At 46.7% G+C, this 22,467-nt stretch overlaps 2 protein-coding genes across 3 annotated transcripts in view; one reads left to right on the top strand and one right to left on the bottom strand.

The window, feature by feature from the left end:
• Positions 1 to 4,007: 4,007 nt before the first annotated feature.
• On the bottom strand, positions 4,008 to 13,319 carry PHF5A (PHD finger protein 5A). The gene is made up of 4 exons (XM_065411576.1): positions 13,213 to 13,319; positions 11,080 to 11,103; positions 8,667 to 8,833; positions 4,008 to 6,036 (listed from the first exon to the last, which is right to left on the bottom strand). The coding sequence occupies exons 1-4, from the start codon at positions 13,262 to 13,264 to the stop codon at positions 5,947 to 5,949; spliced, it is 333 nt and encodes a 110-aa protein (XP_065267648.1). The 5' UTR covers positions 13,265 to 13,319; the 3' UTR covers positions 4,008 to 5,946.
• Positions 13,320 to 13,675: 356 nt separating this feature from the next.
• ACO2 (aconitase 2) overlaps positions 13,676 to 22,467 on the top strand; it is a 32,337-nt gene continuing 23,545 nt past the window's right edge. For both annotated transcript variants that reach the window (XM_065399252.1, XM_065399259.1), the window contains exon 1: positions 13,676 to 13,734. In XM_065399252.1, the coding sequence (XP_065255324.1) occupies positions 13,699 to 13,734 (36 nt within the window). In that variant the 5' untranslated portion in view covers positions 13,676 to 13,698. The remainder of the gene's footprint in view (positions 13,735 to 22,467) is intronic.

Here is a 22,467-nt window from a genome sequence, read left to right as displayed (position 1 = left end):
CCCGCGTCTGCACACCCCTCTCGCCCAGACACCCAGCGCCCCTCTTCCCAGGGGAGAGCCCCGCGCCGTGCCCGAGTTCACAGGCATTAGCCGGGCAGCTTAGCCCGCGCTAGCGCGTGTTCGGACGGGGAGCGAGGGAGGGACGATCTGCAACGCGCCGCCACCTCCCCTCGCTTCGCTTCGCTTCACAGCGCTGTTCGCACTGAGGCGAAGGCCTGCAGCCAGCATCCTTGTTGGCGCAGTGTTACACCCCATGACACGGGAGCAGGAGACCAAGAGCCTTTTAAACCAGCAGCCCCCCCCCGAGGCAGGGATGTGACTTTAACTGTACGCTGGGACGCATTTCCCTCCTCTAAGCCTCTGGTTGCAACGCCCAGCTCAGGGACTATTTTTTCCCCAACGCGCTTGCGCATTGACTTCATCATCACCACTTCAGGCACGGGCATTGACACACTGCGAGCAAGGTGCACGAGCGCAGACTGTGCTAAAAATAACAGCGGCGTGTTAGCAACAGCCTCCCCATTGGCTGGCAAGGTTAGGAGGCGCCTCCGGATTGGTCTGTTGCGTCAACCAGTCAGCTGAAGGGGGCGTGTGCGAGCAGGGCCGTCTCAGCTACGGAGCAGAGGCTGCTGGGAGGTGTAGTTTTCTATTCAAAGGTTCTAGGAGGCCTTACAATGAGGCCTTGTGTGTCCAAGCCCTCCTTGTGGAGATGAACAGCTATATTGTTTTAAGGTTTATCTAGGTCAAGTAGGCAGGGCTCACCTTAAGTGCAAGCAAGATAAACGATTACCTAAGACTGCCCTAGCCTCGGCAGCTCATGGCCCGAGTCCCAGCCTGGGGAGGAAGGCAGTGCAGAGCGTGGTAAAACTATTTGAACTCCAACTGATGCATCATCTACTAGTTGCACTATGACATACCATATATTTACCCTTTTCAAAATGGGTTAGACCCTGAGAAAAGGCTCTGCAGTGACATTAGCGAGCATCAGCACAAGGGCTTGTTCTTCATGTAGTGAAAATTATTTTCCTGAAAATGATAGAATATATTACTAAGAGTTCATGGCCCTGCTGCTTCCAGGTTGAAGCCAATTACCAGCTAGGGTCAGGAAGGCATATTCTCCATAACGTAGCACTGCACAATAAGGCACGTTATAGGGGATTTGATGCAGAAGCAGTGCTATTTATATGCATTTATAGGGCACCAATCACTATTGCACTGGCCCCACTTTCTATGTTTTAAATTGGGAACTGTTATCAATTCCAAATAACAAGAATAAATACACAATAAGCACCTGCAGGCCCTTAACTTTAAGCACTGAGAACAGGAAAAAATACAGCCACTTACCAACCTAAGGGTATGTCCACACTACAATAAAACACCTGCAGCTAGCCGGGGTCAGCTGACTTAAGCTTGCCGGGCTCAGGCTATGGAGCTATAAAATTGTAGAGTAGGGTCTGAGAACCCAGGCTTCAGCCCAAGCCCAAATGTCTACACTGCAATTTTATAGCCCTGGGGCCCGAGTCCTGTGAGCCCAAGTCAATTGACCCAGGCTAGTCATGGGTGTTTTATTGAAATGTAGACATACCTTTACTGCCCAGGATTCTGAATAAAAACGTGTCTTGCAAAGTGTTCTAGATGCATCTATGTAACAAAAAACATTTATTGGAGGAATAAACTCCAGAAATGTGAACCACTACTGAAAATAGCCTGCTTCCACCTTCTGCAAGCTTTGCCTTCAGGACAGTTGGGTTCAGAGTGAACACAAATGGATGATAAGTCAGAGAGAGAGAAAGAGAGCATGCACCAGTCTTTTAGATAATTAACCACCAGCATCACCATTGGGAGAGAAAAGGTAATGGACTAGATTGGCCAAAGGTCTGGCCCAATTAATCTGTTCCCATTTTCCTTTCATCCTAAAGAATCCCCCAGAAAAGGTAGCATAGTAGATTAATATGTAACCTCATTATTGGATCCTCTTAACTTGTGGAGTTACACTTATTTTTGAATCATCTCAGAGCTTCAGACTACAAAAAATTATAAATCCTTTTGAAACAGTTGTAATTCTTTCAGGTTAAATTGCTCTCCCCAATGGCTATTGCAAAAAAATATTCATCCCCAACACTGCTTTCATGAGGATACTCTGTGTTCCCCAGGATCTCTCTATGGATCCTTTACACTTCACCCCCTTTTCCTCACAACCCTCTCCCTCCAGCCACCATCTCTGCAGTCAAAGAAGACTGAATGAACTCAGTCAAGAGTGTATCTTGAAAATCTGTTGTGGCAGTTAGTGTTGGATACTACACTGCAGTAGGCATGGCTACTAATTCTTCTCCCCTCCCTCCAAAAAAGATTTGCAGCATATGTGTTTTTTTTTTTTTTGGGGGGGGGTGGGGGTGTAGGTTGAAAATGGGTGGCCATTGGGAAAATTATGAAACCTATAATGAATAGAAATATCTCCATTACTTTTCATTTAACAGCAATTCAATTAAAAGAGTGCATTAAGAATTTGAACATTCCATTGCTTTGCTTCAAACAAAATCATCCTGCCAGCCAAGCATCAGGAAATGAAACTGACCAGCCTAGGTTCAGTATCATTAGTAAAAAAAGCCAATTACATTTCTGAAATTCTGTTTTAGTTTTAATAAGATGTTACTAATAGCACATAAGGACTCTTAAAATATTTCTCTCTTGACTATGTTCCTTTAATTATCCAGAGGTGAATACACCCACAGGGAGAAAGAGAGAGTGGAATTCTGTCCTAAGGATCCATTTATGCATTCTTGACTACTTGGCTATTACGACAAAGGAGAACTATTGAATCAGACACGTGCACACGAGGGAAGGAATCTCCAGGTTGCCAGAACAAAGCTAGTTTTGCTAGGTTGTTTAATGCCAAGGAAGGTCAGTCAGGGTATAATTGGGCAGAATTAACACTTCCATACCAGGAACATTCTTTACTTTCAAGTCACATGACACTTAACTAAACCCAAAGGAAATGAGAAATTCTTTCCTGCCTTAGAAATGAAAACATTTGCTAATTTGAACATGTCAATAAAAAGTTCCCACCAAGCACCATAAAGAACAAAAACATGGCTGCTCCTATTAAGTAAAATTTCAGATAGTTAAAATCTGATCCCTGTAGCCAACACTCAGAGAGAGAGCGCACACTAATGCAATCCAGACATTTGCCAACATCCAATTTTTAAAGGCGGCAACATTTCAGGTTCAGAGGGTCTGTCAAGCAGTGGACCAAATGATTCAAGGGACTAGGGCTGGGTTTTAGAGCCATTTACCGGTCCAATATGACCCTGTCCCAGCTTATTTGTAACCAAAAGTTATGACCCCTTTTTGGTAACTGATATGAAATGAGGTGACATTGTGCATGTAGGGGGGAGTGGGGAAAGAGGACTCAGGATATGTGTCCATGTCCCAGAACACTATAAACACCTCGTTAGCACTGTGAGCAGAGAGGCTAAGTATTGAATAGGCCAGGAATTCTCCATTTTTTTCTAGTGTGGAGATTGTAAATACAGGGATTTTCTTGCAGAAACCTCCTCTTCCATTTACAGAAGCATAGCATCCCTGTGGTAATTACAGCAATGACATATGTGGAAAAGGAATACCAGGCATGCATATTTAGCTTCCTTTAATTCAGTTTAGCAGCGTGCCTCCTAGTTGTTCAACTACTATAGTGATGAGTGCCATTAGAAGACCACACTGTTCTCTGCAGACACCCACCAACCATCCCACAGATCAGTTTGGGAACCTCTGAATTAGGCCATTTGAGACTGAACTACTTTCTGAAGTCCTGCCAGAGGCCCCTCCAGGGCAGGGCTGTGGCACAACAGGAGGGCAGCGTGTGGGGGAAGCTTGTCCTGCCAGTGCCCTTGCTGAACCGGTTCTGGGCTTAAAGAAAGGACTTTGGTCTTCACAGCTGTCAAGGCAAGCACTTTCTACTCATTTAAATGAGTTTTAATTTTTTTTTTTTTTTTTTTTTTTTTGCAATTAACCTCACAGTTCTCATCACACAGAATCTGTTTCAGAGAGCCTGTCTTTTCTAGGGTCCCTGTCTGGGGGATTAGAAACTAATGAACACAAGACAAGTAATCACATAAGAAAGACTGAATCTTCACTGCAGTGCCACCCTTCTGTATCTCTTGCTCTGCTTCACAAGGGAGGGCCTCATCTACACTAGCAGTTTTAGGGCAATCTCCCATCCTTGCAGTAGCAGCACAGGAGAGGCACTGCCACTGACCTAGGCTACACACACTAGTGGCAGTAGAAGTCTTCTCCAAAGTTGCCTGTGTAGACAAGGCCAAGGAGAAAAACAACCCTCTCCCTCCACTCGACCAATGGATGAGAACCACTAGATAAGGCAGTTTAACTCTTTCACAGCTGCCAGAACATGGAGCTACATACCCAGTAATCAAAGTTCTGATCTTAAACTATAAGCCCTTGATTCCCTACAGCAGTAGCGAGACTGGGAGTGCTGAGGCAACAGCAAGCACAGCTGTATGGAGGAAAAGGAAGGGAAATTCCTCGTCTCTCTATAGCGATCCCTGCCTGGATGGTACTTCTAGTTGTGCCAACAGGCTCAGATGTGAACACTCCGCATCCCAAACTACATCTTTGTTGGGACCCTAGACCACAAGTGGGAAATTCTACTGTACCCCAAATCCAGTTTACTTTCTCTCTGCCCCTCCTGCTCACAAAAGCAGCTCCTTAAAAGTTAACATGATTTGCAAGCTCCTGGTCAGGAGGGAAGGGGAAGGTGTGTACAACCTGTACATGAGCTGTATCTCCTTCCCCAGATCTGTGCTAAGCAGCCTGGGAGTCCACAGCCTCTGCTGGTATTCAGCAAACAAGCAGGCTCTAGTTTTCAGTATATGGCTATTAGTCTGGAATATAATAGCTGGTTTCCAGCTACAGCACAGAAGGTTCTAACTTCCCGCAGCAGAATAGAGTCAAGCAGCTCAGGAGGTTTTAGAAAGGGATTTGGATGTTTGCATGGTGAAACAACATCCAGACACATTAGCAAAGGCAAGGGTTACACAAAGCGAGCCCCCTCCTGCTTCAGGACATAAAATTATCAATGGCTGGGGTGAGAAAGCAAACAGCAGTCCTTCCCCCCAAAGCATCTCACAGAGAGGTCAGCATAGCCATGACTGGCCACTGTCAGAGAACAGATGGCTCATTGTTAATTTCTAGTTTGGCAACTCTTACGTTCTTAGTGTCCCAATCACCTTACAAAAGGAAACTCTGGGAGGACGATGGGTGGGATGAACTAGAGAGAAATCCTTGTTAGAAAAAGAAAAAAAAAAAAAAACTTTATTGGTTTACATTTTGCAGAGGTAGTTACAGAAAGGGCCTTCGGTTAATCGGTTGATGAAAACATAGGGACATGTAATTGTTGTGCTCATATGAAAAGGGCATCAGTCATGAGCATGCTAGCCTCCCTGTATAACAATACATAGAGATTTTCGGTGGGTCGGCAATCTGAACTCATTCCTCAGACTTTGGGGGTGTGGCCAGGGGAGAAGACTTCTTATCAACTGAGAGGGAGAGCATGGAAAGGAGAACTGCAGGTGACTCCCCAATTCCGAAAGGGGGCAAGACGTGTAAAAACAGTGCTACACCTTGATAGGAGAGCAGATCCCCTTAGAATGTAAGTACTTGCCCACCAGGCATTTTGCAGAGCCGTATGGCAGACACTAGCCACGCTTGAGAGATGGCAAGAGTCAGTAGCCTGCTTTTGCCATCTGCAGTTCTCAGCTATTATCAGGTTCCAATCCCCAGTTGATTTTGTTTCTTCCCCCACCCCTCACACATAGTTTAATTTGTAACATTTTAGAGAAGATTAATTGGTTCTCAGTAACAGTGAAGTCCAGAGATGCTTTAAGACCCTTTCCCCAACCCTGCAGCAGGTACAGCAGCACCAAGGGCCGATCACCTCTTCTTGAAGCCGTACTTCTTGCGCTCGTAAAAGAGATCTGTCTTGGAACTGCCCAGATTGACTATCTTAGGGCAGCCATCCCTCTGGAAACATGCAGAGAGAAAAGGACATGGTTAGAGCAGAACAGGCTCGAGTGGGGTATGAAGAGTGACCACTATCTTCCACCCCAAAAAACACCTCCTGGAAACACCCATGCAGGCACACTTCCCTTCTACTCCATTGGCTCCAGCCATCAAAACTGAGAAAGTGGAGGGGAGGAGGGAAGCCTTGCTAACACTAACTAGGGCATTCTCTTCCTCAGGGGAGCATGGAGAACAGTTTGAATAACATAATCAGTTTAATGAAAGAGATGTATAGTGCCACGAGACTGGATCCTTCTAAGCTGACTTATGACATGACTTATGGGGGCAAGGGGAACAACCTTTCCCCACCCTGAGTTAAGAGGAACCTACTTCCATTAGGTGTCAACACATATTCCTTGTGCCCTCAGTTCCTGCAGCCAAAGCAACTCCGATTCCCCACACTTTAGACACATCAGAATAGAACTTGATTCACTGTAAAGGTCACATGGCCATTTTGCAGGTACAAGGGTACTCATAGCAAGCGTATGTGGGGAGGCCTCCATATCCCAGTCCTACCAGCTGGAGGGAAAGCCAGACATAAGTGGAGCAGGTTAGGGAGAATAAATCAAGGGTGCAGCTGTGAGTTATGGGAGATGGAAAAATTTAAATACAAATCAGAACATGAGCCAAAACCCTCCCTGATAATGGGAGATGGGACATGTGCATGTGCACGCCAGAGAACGTTTGCCCATGGGTCACTCAGCCTGGCATCTGTGCGCCTCTTGAGGGCTAAATGCTGCTGCTGGAGTTGGCAGCTGTGCTGTGCTGAGGGGCCCAGTGGGCATTGGCACACGTGTCCCTGGTTGTTGCGTAATCCTGAGTGGATTAGACGAGAAAACCTTTGGGCAGATGTCATCCACTGCAGAGACCGCACCCAAGCTGCGGCACCAAAACTTGCTGTTATGGGGGAGGAAAGAAGAGGTGGGATGGGCAGGATAGCAGAGATAGAAGGGAAAAAATTAAATAATTCTCTCCTCTCCCTTCCCACCACACCCACATATATGCCTACACCAACCAGCCTCTAGCTCTCGTCTTGTGGTTTCACTTTGAACCTCCAAGGTGGGGCCCTTCCAAACCTTCCATCCCACAATTTAGGGCATCTGTGATAAACCTGGCAGCTTCATTACAGGCGTCTGTTCATTCCTCCACCCCCTCAAAAGGATTTGGCACATGCTCATACTTCTATCCCCAAGAAAGAAACCCTCCCTGCAACCCACAGCTTGCCAGGATGACATGGCATGACCCTGGCCTGTAGCCCCAAAGGGGGCATGTGTGGAACCAGCGCCCCCCACGAAACAGGAACCAGGCACCTTTGCCCCTTTACATGAAGGATGTTCCCTCCAGCCCATCTCATCCATTTTTTGCTTTCTTGCTTCACATTCGAATGGAAGTACGTTCCTCTTGACTCTGTCTGGGGCTGAATGTAGAGCATTTGGGAAAGTAAGATTAACTCATTTGACTAAACTAAGGGAGTGTTAAAGCTTCAGACACAGAGCTCTGTCTGCAGAAGCAGTACTGTGGTCCTGATCATTCGTGTTCATTTAAAAAAAACCAAGACACTTTTCCACAGGAAATGGGTGTCCATCTTTAATCACTGCATTCTGTCTCTTTAAGTTCCACCTGCTGTTTCATTTCATTCATTCACATCCTGCTCTAACTGCATGTAGTGCTGCTGTACACGGTTATACTGCCATGTTTCACCTCAAAGGTGGCTGTGTTCCTGTGTGCAGAGATCATTCTCACACCACTGTCATTAAGCACTATGGGACCCTGCTACAGAAACGTAAGGGAACAGGACCACTAGAAAGAGGCCACTTCTAGGTTGGAATACGTTTACCAACAGTACATAACACCCCACAGCAGTGAAAAATTCATATCCAAATAAAATGGGAAAGGGAGTTTTAGGTCTGTAGAGTGCAATTACAGGAGTTGGAATTTGGTCAGGACACCAGAGCCATAACCCATATTCTTATGAAACCCCCCACGGGATTTTAATGGCTACAAGTGGCCCATGACTTTTGTTTTTCATCTAACCCAGAGGAAAACACCAGCAGTACTGGATAGCCTACAGCACCACACATACACAGGGCCATTGGTTCAGTGTTGACTGGAGTAGTCACATGCTTTTTGCAGCGTTTGAGAATTTCTAAGCTAGTGACCTGACCCTGATAAAGCTTAGCTTGTGAGACCTAGTAAGATAACATCTTAAGTGGTAATGCTACAGGCAATGTGTGGATGAAGTGAATCACATACATGCAGTTTGTAAACTATGTTTCAGTCCTGTGGAATGAAAGGCACGAGAGAAATATCACAGGGCTTATTTGTAGATCTCACAGCATTTTACAAAGGTGGGTAAGCACCACTATCCCCAGATGCATAAAAGAGAGGAAGAGAGGTGAAGTGACTTCCTCGTGGTAACATAGCAAGCTAGTGGCAGAGTTGGTACTAGAGTTCAGGTGTCCCAAGTCGCAGTTCCATGCTCATTCCACAAGACCACAGCTGCCTTTAAAGATAAGCATGACTGTTAAATAAAGACACATCTGTTCAACAAGAGACAGAAAGACAACCTTGAGGCACTGCATCCAACTTACATCCTTCTCCTGGATAGTGCACTCCTTGCAGTAATAGGCATCAGAGACTCCTGGACCTCCGCAGATCACACAGCGCCCTTGGTACGACCCATAGTTACACTCGTCACATATGCGCACAAGTGTGCAGGGTCGCACATATGAGTCACAGATCACGCATTTACCATCACCTACAAATAGAGCACAGTCCTTAGCTAAAGAGTTTCCTTCTCCACCATTCCCACCGAGAGGGGATAGCTCCCTATCCAAACAAGTCCCCCATACACTCTAAAATAGTGGGACTGAGCTGGGAAATTCCTTCTCGCTGACATATGAAAGCCATTTTACTTCTCTGAAGTGAATGAGCAAGTAGAAGAGCCAGTATCTTGCAAAACTTCATTTTCAAGTCTTTTTGCTTTGCAATCAGAATCAGAGATGAGGGCCAGCACTCTGATCAGCCAGCATTTTACAAAACTCTTCATTACATCATCCCACCACTGTGTCGTTAAACTTTCTGACGAAATTTAGCACTTGTGAGAATTTGCTGAACTGACAGCACCAGACAGTCTTTTAACTACAGGACAGGTAGAACATGGGCAGCAGCAGTGCAAGCTTCTCACACACCACCACATAAACATGAGACTAGAGTACTACCTCCAAAGGATGAAAGGGGAGGTTCAGTCTTCATGATCCTTGACTTCTAAGAGGGCCAAAAAGAGGGCGAATTTGTGTAGACAGCCACAACAATTTCTGTGATGTGGAAACCTCACAGAGAATTGAATGAAACCTAACAATTCATTTCACAGAGGCCATATAGCCATCAGATGCCAGTGACAGTCTGTAGTGTCCTGGACTATATCCAAATCAATGACCAAGAGCTGAAAGGTTCATATCCTATTACCAGTCCCCTTGAGTCATCTAATCCCTACAGCCACTAAGGATTCTTATCTCCATAGTGATGAGGCTTCAACTACTTCCTGTGGAATCTATTCCACTGGCCATATACTCGTAAAACGCTTCCCTAATGTCAGACTAAGGGCTTGGCTACACTTGCAGATGTAGAGCGCTGGGAATTAAATCAGCCTTTGGAGACCGCAGCAGGGAAAACGCTGCCATGTGTTTACACTGTCAGCTGCAAGCACACTGGCGTGGCCACATTAGCAGCTCTTACAACGCCACAAAGAGCAATGCATTGTGGTAGCTATACCAGTGTGCAAATGGCTGCAATGTGCTTTTCAAATTGGGGGGGTGGTGTGTGACAGGGAGTGTGTTGTGTGTATGTGGGGGGAGAGACAGTGTGTTTTGGGGGGCAGAGAGTGTGTCAGCATGCTGTCTTGTAAGTTCAGAGAGCAGCAGACCTTCCCCCCCTCGCCTCTCTCTCACACACCCACACCCACTCACAACAGCAGCATTCCACAGTAATGGTTTACTTTGTCCCAGAGCAGATAAGCATGCTGGCTGTCAGTAATGGAGCTTTGAAAGGGAATATCTGCATGTCTGCAGCCAAGTTCAAAACAATGAGAAGAGCGGCCACTTGACTTCAGGAGATTATGAGACGTTTCTGGAGGCCAATCACAGTGCAGTAATGCATCACGTCGGCATTTCAGCCAGGGTGCAGCAAGCTTTATGCTTCTCATGGAGATGGATTACCAGGAGTGCTCCAGCTGCAGAGTCCAGGCGCTCTAAGTGCCTTGCCAGTGTGGATACCTCAGGAGTTAGGGTGCCAGGGGCTGCTTTAATGCGCTCTAACTTGCAAGTGTAGCCATGCCCTAAATTTCTCCCTCCTTTGCTCCTTTTCCCACTATTTTCTGAGACACAGGCTAACACCCTTATTTCATTTATACTGTGCCCATGAAAGGCCCGATCATACCCTCTCATTCTCCCAAGTCTCCTCTTTTATAGTAGGAGAAGAATGTATTTAGTTCTGTGTCTCTTCACATGTCCTAGCTTCAGATAATTTTTGCTGTGTATTTCCCACACTCAGGATTATGACTTGAGCCTTTATCAAATTGTGTAACAGGCATTTTTGGAAAATGGATTTTTTTCTTTTTTAAATTACCAAATTATCTTTTTGCAATACAAGTGGATCATCATGAACTGATCAGTACAACCCCAGTTCCTTAAACTCTGGCCACGAACCTATTTTTTTATCCACAAGTAGGACCCTCTCCCTGTACCTTTTCCATGACACATACTGTAATGCTTTGTGCTTGTATGGCATCTTCCACGTAAGCCTCTCAAAGTGCTTTCCACATATTCATCAACTTAACCTCACAACACCCATGTGGGTTTTCCCATTTCAAAGAGTGATTTGTCCAAGCTTACACAAAAAAATCAGTGGCACAGCTGGAAACAAAATCCAGGCTAAATCCCAGCTGTGTACTCTAACCACACAACAATGCTCTCACAAAACACCACGAGCAGATGTTATACTTACATTTTTCACACAGTCTTCCAATAGCTGCAATAAGTAAAGCAGAAAAAAGAAAATTATTTTTGACAGAGACAATTCAAATAAAACTTTTGTTTTAAATAGGTGAACTGCAATTTAAAAGTGAATTAATGTTTTTTTAAAAAAACTGTTTAAAATCTAAACTAATTTAACAAAGTACAACGGCAGCCTTAACATGGCAAATACATACATTTTAATAGTAAACAGTAAGCACCCTTCTAGACATACATTTGCCAAGACCAGAGTGTAGAGTTCAATGTTTCCCATGAGGCATTCAATGGCACCATTCACACTTCCAGCACAGCACTGCATTCGCTACACTGCTTCAGGTATTAGCAAGAGGAGGGAAATAACAGAGCCCTATACACAGGCTATGGCAGAAACTTTCCATTGCATTAATGGGAGCTGGATGAGGTTTTCAGAGACGAAATTATTTTCAAATATTTTGTTTTAAGTCTATGTTTGATTTTGAAGGCTACTAGCATATTCAGGTCATGTTCAGGATGTTATTTGAATTAACTGAAAAAAGTATTACCATTTGTCTATAAGATTTCAAAAAAAATATTAAATAAATAATACCGTAGATGAATGTATGCAGTGTTCTTGGAGCCATGTTGGTCCCAGGATATTAGAGAGACCAGGTGGGTGAGGTAATGTCTTTTATTGGACCAACTTCTGTTGGTGAGAGCTCTTCTTCTCCTTAAGCAGAACTCTGTGTAAGCTCAAAAGCTTGTCTCTCTCACCAACAGAAGTTGGTCCAATAAAAGATATCTCACACACCTTGTCTCACTAGTAGATGACTACAGTAAGTATCAAGCTATAGAGAGTTGTATACCCTAGTGACCACCACAGCAAAGACTCAGTCACCACTGAGCAGATAGATACCCACCAGGCTGGAAGAGTAGGTCTCAGATAGAGTTAGGCCTCTCACCATAAAAGTACAGTTCTACTCTGAAAAATGATTCTTTAAAAACACCCAGGTTTCCATGTTTCCCTTGTCTCAACAAGAACAGTTAAAATTTGCACTTGCAAGCAAAGATTTTTTTTCCCTGAGTCAGCCAGCTCTGGATCCAAGAATCAAGCTAGTCTCTTTCTCTCTCATGCCCCATCACCACTATATAGATTTAGCAAATCAATTTCTGTCCTCAGTTACACCATCTATTGTACAGTTAACTGAGGGCAGAACTTGGCCCTACAATTGGAAAGAAATCAGCAGTTCTGATGATAAAATATTCTCCCACTTGTTCTCTTGGCACTACCAGGATAATAGGAGTAAAGAGCAAAGATATTTGGTCACTAACGTGAGCAACTATGACTACTTAAGCATACAAACTAGTCTGTTGAGTAATTAGATATTATATTCATTTTTATAATAATTGAGGTGCAATTAAAAGTATTTAAAACTGGCCACTTAAGAAGCAACTAATGTAGAAAACAATCTACAAAGATAGAATTACAATAACAGACCCTTATGTTCTTTGTAGGTCACAAGTTGGCAATCAAACAGTGAGGCGTTAGGTTATATGGGAACACAACATGCATGATGGAGCACACAGGTGAGGCACAAGGCCAAGAGCCCTGGGCTACCTGGAGAAGGACAGGTGACTGGGGTAAATGGAGGACAAGGCTGTTTCTAAAAAGTGTTTTGGATGCGTTTTTGTGGGAGTCACCCCAACGTTAGTAACAACCCCCAGCACTGACAGGACACCTCCCAGCCAGAAAGCACTTCATAAAGGGGGGGGGGAGCGAGAAACATTCCTCCCAGGCTTACACAGCCAGTCTGTAGCAGAGCCAGAAACAGGACTTGGGTCCCTCTGACTCCCAGACTCATCCTGGTACCACAGTACCAACGTCCCCCCCCCACTGGTGCCCCGTGCCCCCCGCTGCCAACATGCCCCTCCCCCCCCACTGGTGCCCCTCCCCCCTCACTGGTGCCCCTCCCCCCGCACTCGGGCCCCACTCGCCCGCCAAAGTGCCCCTCCCCCCCGCCGGGATAGGGTGTGTGGGACGCGACGCTCCGCCCCTCCCCGCGCGGAGGCCGAGGTGACCCTGGACAGTGTCGGGATCCCCCACCCCACGGACGCGGCAGAGAGGGAACCAGGGACATCCGCGTCTCACCCACTCCCGCCTGCTTGCGGCAGAAGATCAGGTCCGGATGATGTTTGGCCATTTCTCGTCACCGCGCGAGTTAAGTCGCGTGGTCACCGTTGAGCCCTTTCACCCTTGACCTCTCACCCCCAGGTCCTGGCAGGGTTTATGTGATCTTCTCCCACAAAGCTGCCCGAGCTTCCCAATGACAAATGCTAAATCACTCCACAGCCGCGTGCACAAAGCACCCATAGACCACGACTTTCTCCCCCGAGACCGCCCCAGAGTCCCCTCTGTTAAGCCGGATAACGCGTCCCCACTGCTTGGGATACTTTCCTTCCAGGACCTGCAAACCCCACCCACTCTCCTTCTACAGGCTCAGTCGCTTGCCGGAGCCCTGCCCTCTCTGGGGCTTGGCCCCGCCTTTTCGTCAGAGGCCACGCCCACTTTCGGACATTATTTAAAGGCGGCGCGTGACGTAATTAGAATGCGACATCATCTTTGTCAGTGAACAAAATGGCGCCGTACTGTGTCCTGGTGACTCGCCTGCAGGTGACAGTGCCGCGCGGCGAGCGCGGTGCGGTGGTGGGGAGCTGGGTGCAGTTGGGCGGCCCGTGGCGGGGGGAGCCGGGTGCAGTTGGGAGGCTTGGCGTGGTGGTTTGAGGCCGGGGCGTCCTGGTTCTCCCTGTAGGTCAGCGTGTCCCTCGCGCCTGCCCAGGCCCTGTTCCCATAGCGACTGGGGAGCGGGGTCCCTGCAGGGCGGGGGCAGCCCGGACTCCGCTGTCGGGAGGTGACACCCCGGCTGCGCTCCCTCCGCACGCCCGGGGGGAGCCGGGCAGTGGCCTTTGCTCAAGGTGAGGACAAGGTGAACTGCGAGGTGGGGCCCAGAGGGGACAGGGGTCGGGCCGAGCCCCTCGGAGGCAGACTGCAAACCTGCTGCTAGTGAGCCAGGCCCTGTCTGTGCTGGCCTCGGTTCTCCCCTCTCTGGGCCCGGGTGTTCTGCAGTGTGTGTGTTAGATTTAAACTCCTGTGACTAAACCAACTTCACCCACCCTCCCCCCCACATCCCAGCTAGGGCTGCAATTTGACCTGGGCCTCTGGGACTGCTATGCAGAGGTTATTTGGGTTGCAATCTGTGCCAAGGGCTGGTGGGTGGTTGCCACTGTGCACCTGCATTGACTTGTTAGAAATAAGTGATCATAATTTTTTTTTCTCAGATTAAATTTTGTTGCCTTTTTTCTCTCCTTGTGTGAGATATAGTGAAATAAAATACAACTCTTATTAATGTATATGTAAACCATCTCTAGTGGACTATACCTCTTGACACTTCTGTTTACCTGTTCTCGGAAATCACCAGTTGCCATTGGAGCATTAGCATACAAGTCTTTGAGTGGAAAATGTGTATGTATGTGTTTAGGCCTAAATACAGTAATTACAGGTACTATGCAATGAGACATAATGAGGGAAGAAAGAGATCCACCTTCCCATCCAAGTTCTATCCAGCTAGAACTTGAATAAATTTACACTTTTTAGAAGAGATGCCCTATGTGTAATGATCTCTAAAACTCATACAAGCTTGCAACATTACTTCAACACAATCTGATTCTTGTACTTCAGACATATTTTTGTGTCTAAATCTGTACTTTAAGAACTCTAGAGGTTCTCATTATTAAGTTGAGGACATGTATATGGATATAACTTTCTCTCTTAAAACTAAAATGTTCATGGAAAATCATGCTCCTCATTTAAAGCATGGAACTGTTAGTCAGGAGATCTAAATTATTTTCCTCATTTTACTAAAGACTTTATCTGACCTTCCCTAACATTTTTCCTACTTTGCTTCAGTTTCCTAATCTGTAAAATAGTATTAATTTACCCATAGTACTTCTCAAGTGTGTTGTCATCTTAATTCACTATATAGTTGTAAGTGTTTGATCTTAGGTGGTGGTACTACAGAAGAGTATATTAATTTTATGCTTAAAATATAAAGGGTCCTAACTGCAGTTTGATTTATAATATGTCAAATTATTTATTTGAAATGTTGCTTCATTAATCTTTTCTAACTGGAATAACTAATTTCACTGATTAAAAATGCTTCTACATGACTACTTTCATAAAACAGGGGAAGAATTGCTCTTACTGTAGATAAATAGGACAGCACAAAAATAAGGAACTGATCCATGGGATAGCTCAGTGGTTTGAGCATTGGCCTGCTAAACCCAGGGTTGTGAGTTCAATCCTTGAGGGGGCCACTTGGGGATCTGGGGCAAAATCAGTACTTGGTCCTGCTAGTGAAGGCAGGGGGCTGGACTTGATGACCTTTCAAGGTCCCTTCCAGTTCTAGGAGATGGGATATCTCCATTAATTATTATTATTATTATTATTATTATTATTATTTAAGGGGTCAGCTGATGGAATGAATGGCAGGTCAGTTTAGAAGAAACATTATATGCTAAGTATTTCCTTATATATTGGATCTGTGGAATTCACAGTTCCCAGAGGCTATCTAGTATGATGATTAAACTAGATTTCTTTAAAAAGGATGAACGGTTATAATGAATATGAATTATACTAACAAAGCTAAAGGTAATCAGTAAGGCTACGATTTAGTCATAGGTATTTTTAGTAAAAGTCATGGACAGGTCATGGGCAATAAATAAAAATTCACCGCCCGTGAACTGTCCATGACTTATCCTATAAATACCCCAGACTAAATCTTAAGGGGGTTGCTGCTGGGTGTGTGTGCTGGGGGCTGTTGCCGGGGAGGGGCATCCCGGGGAGGCTGCTGCTGGGGAGGCGTGGTCAGCTGTGGCACCAGCTGCCAGGGGCCGCCGGCAGTGGCTGCACCGGCCACACGAGGACTGCCGCCAGCACCAGCTGCACTAGCCACTGGGGGGCTGCCTGGGGAAGTGGCTACTCCGACTGCTGCTATCTGCCAGGGGCTGCCCAAGCAGCGGCTGGCTGCAGGGCTGCCCCAGCAGCTGGCCGGTGTGGCTGTCCCGGGGGTCACCTGAGCAGCTGGCCCTGGAGCCAGCTGCTTGGGCGGCCTTGGGGTCAGCCACACTGGCCCCCGCAGAAGACACGGAGGTTGCGGAAAGTCATGGAATCCGTGACTTCCACGACCTCTGTGACAAACATGGAGCCCTAGTAATTAGATATGCTTCTGGTTAAGCACTGTAGGTGACAAGAAGGAATTTTTGCACATATATAGCATTACACAGACAGTGAAGGACCTATATAAGTATCACTTCACCAACCACAGCAGCACCTAGAATATCTGCCACATTAAAACAGCATATGGCAATTCTGTACAACAATTTTAGGACAAGAAGTAAAGAATTGAAACTGCAAGGGGGAACTCTATTTGCCAGAGCTAAACTAGAGTGGAAATTGTGCTGTGCTCCTGAGGTCTGGACAAAGCCAGTCCTGATGATCTAAACCAGGGGTCGGCAACCTATGGCATGCGTGCCAAAGACGGCAAGCAAGCCGATTTTTAATGGCATGCTGCTGCCTGCCGGGGTCCCGGCCGCCGGCTCCGCTCAGCCCACTGCCGGCTGAGCGGGGCCAGCGGACAGAACTCGGGCAGCAGCAGCATGCCATTAAAAATCCTGCCCGGCCCGCTCTTCTCCGCCCCTCCCGCCGGCATTTGCACATGCTTTGCTGACCTCTGTCACTTCCGGCGGGAGGTTGTGTTTCCGGGTTAGCGTGTCTGGGAAGCGGCCCCGCCAGCGGGGGCAAGAAGAGGGACTCGTCCCCACAGGAGTCGCAGCGCCCGCGAGGCCTGTAAGTGGGGAAGGGTCTTGGGTCCCAGCTCCGCCGCCTGCCCGCCCCAAGCATGGCTGGCCCCGCTCCCTGGACTCAGGCAGGCTGCCCCGGGGTTGGAGCCCCAGTGCCGGGATGAGCTCGGCTCTGTACTGGGGCAGGCTGTGTCCCACAGCCTGAACCTGAGCCCGGAGGCTGCGGCTCGCCGCCTGCTGGACTCTGGGAACAGCTGGGTCGCGCCTCTTTCGCCACCCCAGGTCACTGGACCCCGCTCCCCTCCGGCATTGAGGGCAGAACCCAGGAGTCCGGAGCCCTAGTCTCCATCTGCCCCCCACCCCCTTGAACAACTAGAGCCCAGCTGGAAACCTAGGAATCCAGAGTCCTCGCTCCCAGCACTCCTCCCCCGAGCATCAGACACCAGCCCCTTCCCGGAGCCCAGGAGTCCCAACTACCACCCCGCTCCCTGCCCTACCCCCCCCCCCACACCCAGTTCTCTGCCCAGCCCCCTGCACCCCCCACAATCCCAGCCCTGACTCCAGCACCCCCACACATACCCAGCCCCCCACACCCCATGCCTTGACTCCTGCACCCCCCACATCTCCACCCCCATCCTGAGCACCAAATGGGAGCTCCTGCACCCCCCCCCACACACATTCCCACCTGCACCCCTCGCACCAAATGGGAGCTGCCCAGGTAAGCACTCCACACCCAAACCTTCTGCCCCAACCCTGAGCCCCCTCCTTCATTCTAGCTCCTGGCCAGACCCAACACCCCAACCCCCAGCCTGCTCCTTCACCCCCAGCCCTGTGCTCAGTGCACTCCCGCCCTCAGCTCAGTGCAGAGAGAGAGGAAGAAAATGGGCTGAGACCAGGGAGAAGGTAGGTACCCACTCTGTGAGTAGGGCCGGGACCCCAGACTGGCAGCGGGCTGAGCAGCAGCGGGCTGAGCCGCTCAGCCCACTGCTGGTCTGGGGTCCCGGCCCCACTCAGCCCGCTGCCGGTCTGGGGTTCTAGCTGCTGGCCCCTTGCCAGCCGGGGTCCCGGCTGCCGGTCCCACTCAGCGCCTGCTGCCGGCCTAGGTGAACGGAACCCCAGGCCGGCAGCGGACTGAGCGGGCTGGTGGCGTAAGATCAGCATTTTAATTTAATTTTAAATGAAGCTTCTTAAACCTTTTAAAAACCTTGTTTACTTTACATATGACAATAGTTTAGTTATATAATATAGACAGAGAGAGACCTTCTAAACGTTAAAATGTATTACCAGCACGCAAAACCTTAAATTAGAGTGAATAAATGAAGACTTGGCACACCGCTTCTGAAAGGTTGCCGACCCCTGATCTAAACATTAGATACAGGAGAGGAGAAGACTCAACAAACCATTTGGGGGCCTATCCCCCACAAGTTTTGAGAATTGTCTACATGGGGATGTTATTTGCGAATAAAGTAGGGTGTGAATCCAAAGTTCTGTAGCTATTCCAGAATAATGCCATGTATTCACAGAGTATGTCTACACTACAGCAGCTCGACTATGTTGCTGTAGTGTGGATGCTTCCTACATAGACAAAGGGTTTTTTTTTTTTTTTTTTTCAGTCCATGTAGTTAATTAATCTCTCCTAGAGGCTGTTGATGGAAGAATTCTTTGATAGACCTAGCTGCATCTTCATTGGGTGCTAGGTCTACCTCACTATGTCGCACAGAGTGCACAGTTTTTCACAGGCCTAAGTGATCTAGGTAGGTCAGCCTAAGTTTTAGGTGTTGACCAGGTCTTATCCCAGTCAATTTTCCCATGAAGATAAGCTCTTAAACTCTTCAGGTATTAGCAAGCCTACTATTTTGGGTAACTGAGGTGAAGCCTCCTAAAGTTCCCAGGGTTGGGTTTAGGGACCATTGGTTACCCCCTCCTAAGGCTGTTGGGTGTATGATTTCAAGGGAGACCTTCCCTGGTCACTAGATAAAGCTGCTCAAGTCTTATAAGGAGGAGGGGTGGGAAGGTGTGTGGTGAAATGCACCCCTGTATTCATACCCTACATGCTATTGTAATAACCTTTGTGTACTAAATATGCCTTGTAAGGTATCATTTGAAAACTAGTAACTTGCTGGTCAATAATATCATGATAAAATGTCTGTAGCAACATTATATGTAAAGTTATAAACATAAGCTGAAATAATGACTGAAGTGTGTTTACCAGACAAGTCTGGGGAGTGGGTAAACCTGTTTCTCAAAGGACAAGTTGACAACCCTAGTCCAGTGTCCTCAAAGCTGATAGGCCATCACCTATCAAGTGGCCATTCTTTGGCAAGCAAAGGGGGCAGGAACAAACAGACTGGCATTTTAGCAAACTACAGCATGAAACCTCTCCCCCTCCAGACTTCACGTCTTCTTGCTCTCTGGTGGAAAGAACTTTATCTAGGGGTCACTCTCTGGAAAATGCATTTCAAAGAGTAACTGAATTATACAAGTGAGGGGCAAAACACCCTAAGTTCTCTCCTTGTCCATTTCTCTCTCTTGTCCTAAGACAGAAGAAACAGCTCTTGGACTTTGGAAGCAGATCCTAGCCTGACAAGTTTGGTCAGCCATTTTCTGGAAACGTAGTAAGGGACCTCATTTTGAACCAAGTCTAGTGTAAATTTAGAAAGCATTTTATCTTATAAACATTTCTGAGTAAAATGCCTCATTACTTCTACTCACCTAAAACTTATCTCTTTGTAGTTAAATAAAATTGTTTAGATTTGATTAAAACTAATCTAGTGTTTGTGAATTGTTTGGGTAACTCCATTTAAGGTAGCAGACTGTTGTGTGCTGATCCCCTTAGAGGGGCAATGTACCCAATATATCTGTACTGTCCAGGATAGGGCTGGACAGTGCAGAAGACACATTTTGGGTGGAAAATCCAGGACTGGGAGTATTGGGGTCACCCTGCAAGTTGTAACCAAGGCGTCTGGAAGCCAGAGTGTGGCTGGTGTTTGCTGACAGGCTGCTGTGCTCAGAGCAGCTGGACTAGCACTGTGGCTATACACAGACGCTCAGGGTGTGACCTGCATGCTATTTGGCTGCTTATAAAGAGCCCAGGTTGGGAGCTAGAGCAGCAAAGTGTTGTGAGCACCCAGGTTGCAGGGCAAGTGGCGACACAGCCCCTCTCTGGTCTAGATTGCACCTTGGAATGTCAAAGGTGGCTCAAGGAGGGAGTTGGCTTGGAAGCTATCAGGGACTGAAGGACAGGCTAAGGTTCAGGGAAGGCCACAAGCCCTCAAGATGGGGCTCAGAAGCCTCAAAGTACCACCAGAGTGTGAAGGTGGGAGTGGGGCCTTTTTAAACTTCCAAAGGCTTTTGTGAGGTGGAGGTGGGCCATAAGCCTCCAACGGCCCTTGAGGGGGGCACATGAGGTCCCATGAGCAGGACCCATGAGCTTCTGACAGGTTGGGGTCTTTGAGGCTTGCAGGAGGTGAAGGCTGTCAGGCTGAAGAGTGTACAATGGCTGGGTGAGGGGTTTTTCCTCGGTGTGAAAGATCCACGTAAACAGGAAACTGATAAGAGTATTTGACAACGACTTATGTATAAAGTAAGCAAATAGGAGAGAGAACCACTGCTAGATTAGAGAAATAGTCATCCTAGGTGTCGCTTGTTAGAAACTTATAGTACAGAGGATAAGGATGTGTGTACTAGTCCCTACTGTGTTATTGCATAACCTTGGGCAAGTTACTTAACCTGTGCCTCAGTTCCCCCTCTTATAAAATGGTGACCGCTAACCTTAGTAAATCACTTTTTTATTTTTATTTTTTTTAATTGCTAATTATTGTAACAGTAGTAGGGAGAAACTTTCAGAGAAGTGAATTTAAAATCAGCACTGTCATGTTAATCATCTTCATATGTGGAAAAGATGAAATGGTTCACATCATTTCTCTTCTTGGGTATGTCTCTTGTCTTTATTGAAACCTAAGGTTATGTCTACACTGGGGGCTTTTGCCAGCATAGTTATGTTGGTCAAGGATGTGAAGAGTTGTGGATCCATGACCAGCCCAGCTGTGATGCAGTTGTGGTGGCAAAACACCAATTTTACCTGGTATAGCTTGTTTTGCTTAGGGATGGGAGTGGAATAAACTATACTAACAAAGCTGTGCTTGTCTGTATAAACTGCATCCACACTGAGTGCTTTGCTGGTATAGTATGCAGGAATCCCTATACAGTGTTCTGAGTGTAGAAATGGCCCAAGTGGAAGTGGCTTAGAAGCCTGTTCTCCCTTGTCTTACTGGCAACTTCCCCAGGCTGGATACCTTAATCTCTGAAATGTTTCCATTTCTCTCCTCCCTCCTGGTGAATCTGAGAGGTTGTGGCAGGCTTCAAGCAAGAGTTTACTGCCTGGTATTGATGGCCTTAGTTACCATCCAAATATTTATACCTTCCCTAGGACTCTTTGCCAACCGTTAATTTAGTGTAAGGTCCTACTGAGGCAAAAACTTAAATGATTTCTTTTACTTCCAAAATTTAGGGTTCACACTGAGACAGTTTTGACCCTTCCCTAAAACCTGAGGGCAGGGGAGCCCTGCTTCAGATTTTGTTCATACCAAAGTCTGAACTCAAACAAAGAGTGGACTGTTGTGGAGACGCTACCGTTATTTTAATTTCCAGACATAATCTTCTTAGGCAGTGTTCTTTGGTCTGTTACCAGTTCACTGTGTAGAAATGATGGCTGTTACTGTAGTTCCACTGTTGAAAATTCCTTATGTAGACAGTGAGCTAAGTGGATTAAAACTCCTAATGTAGACCCATTCCACCAATACAAAGCAGAGCTTATGCTGGTGCAGTTTACTCAACAGACCACCTCCACACCAATCTGTAACTTGTCTTATTCTTCCTTGTACCTATCAGTCGCAGTTCTCCTTGATCCATCACCTATTCTCATGGTTGAAGTGGAGCCTCGACATAAATTACAGGATGGTGGGAGGAGTTTTTACAGACTCCTTGTTACCAACTCATAGGGCCTTTTCAACTTCTTGTTTGTGGTATCCAACAGAGGGTGAGGGTCCAATAACAGAATTAATCATTACAAGTTGCATGAGAATGAAGATGAGTTAAACTAATTAAGACTTCAGAGAAGAATTCTTGGGCATAAATCCAGAAACGGGGGAGGAGACTGGGATTACAGTGAGAGTTCTTGCAGTATATAGTAAAATGCCTTTACTAATTTGGGCTTGGAAAGTGATATTTCTTCCACGGCATGATGGTGGAATCTTTGAGGTTTATCCTTCCTCTACAGCATTAAGTGGAGGCTTTCACAATAAGGTGGATATACCTTGAGTGCAGACAAATCAATAACAGAAAAGTGAGCTTGAACTGGGCTGAAGGAATTGGGAGAAGTCACATGGCTGATCAAAGATCAGCAAATACACTTTGAACAATGAGTTAGCGGGGATCTAAGTCAGTGGTATAGTGAAATGTTTCATCTCTAGTACTTGCGCTTTGTTCTGTGGTTGAATCTTAAACCACATCCACCAAAATGTGGTGAATTATTAACCAAAAAAGAAGA

This window comes from Emys orbicularis, chromosome 1 (assembly GCF_028017835.1).
Source record: "Emys orbicularis isolate rEmyOrb1 chromosome 1, rEmyOrb1.hap1, whole genome shotgun sequence".
NCBI classification, from domain to species: Eukaryota; Metazoa; Chordata; order Testudines; family Emydidae; genus Emys; species Emys orbicularis.
The sequence above is the reverse complement of the archived record's forward strand: the minus strand, read 5'-3'. Positions and strand labels throughout refer to the sequence as shown.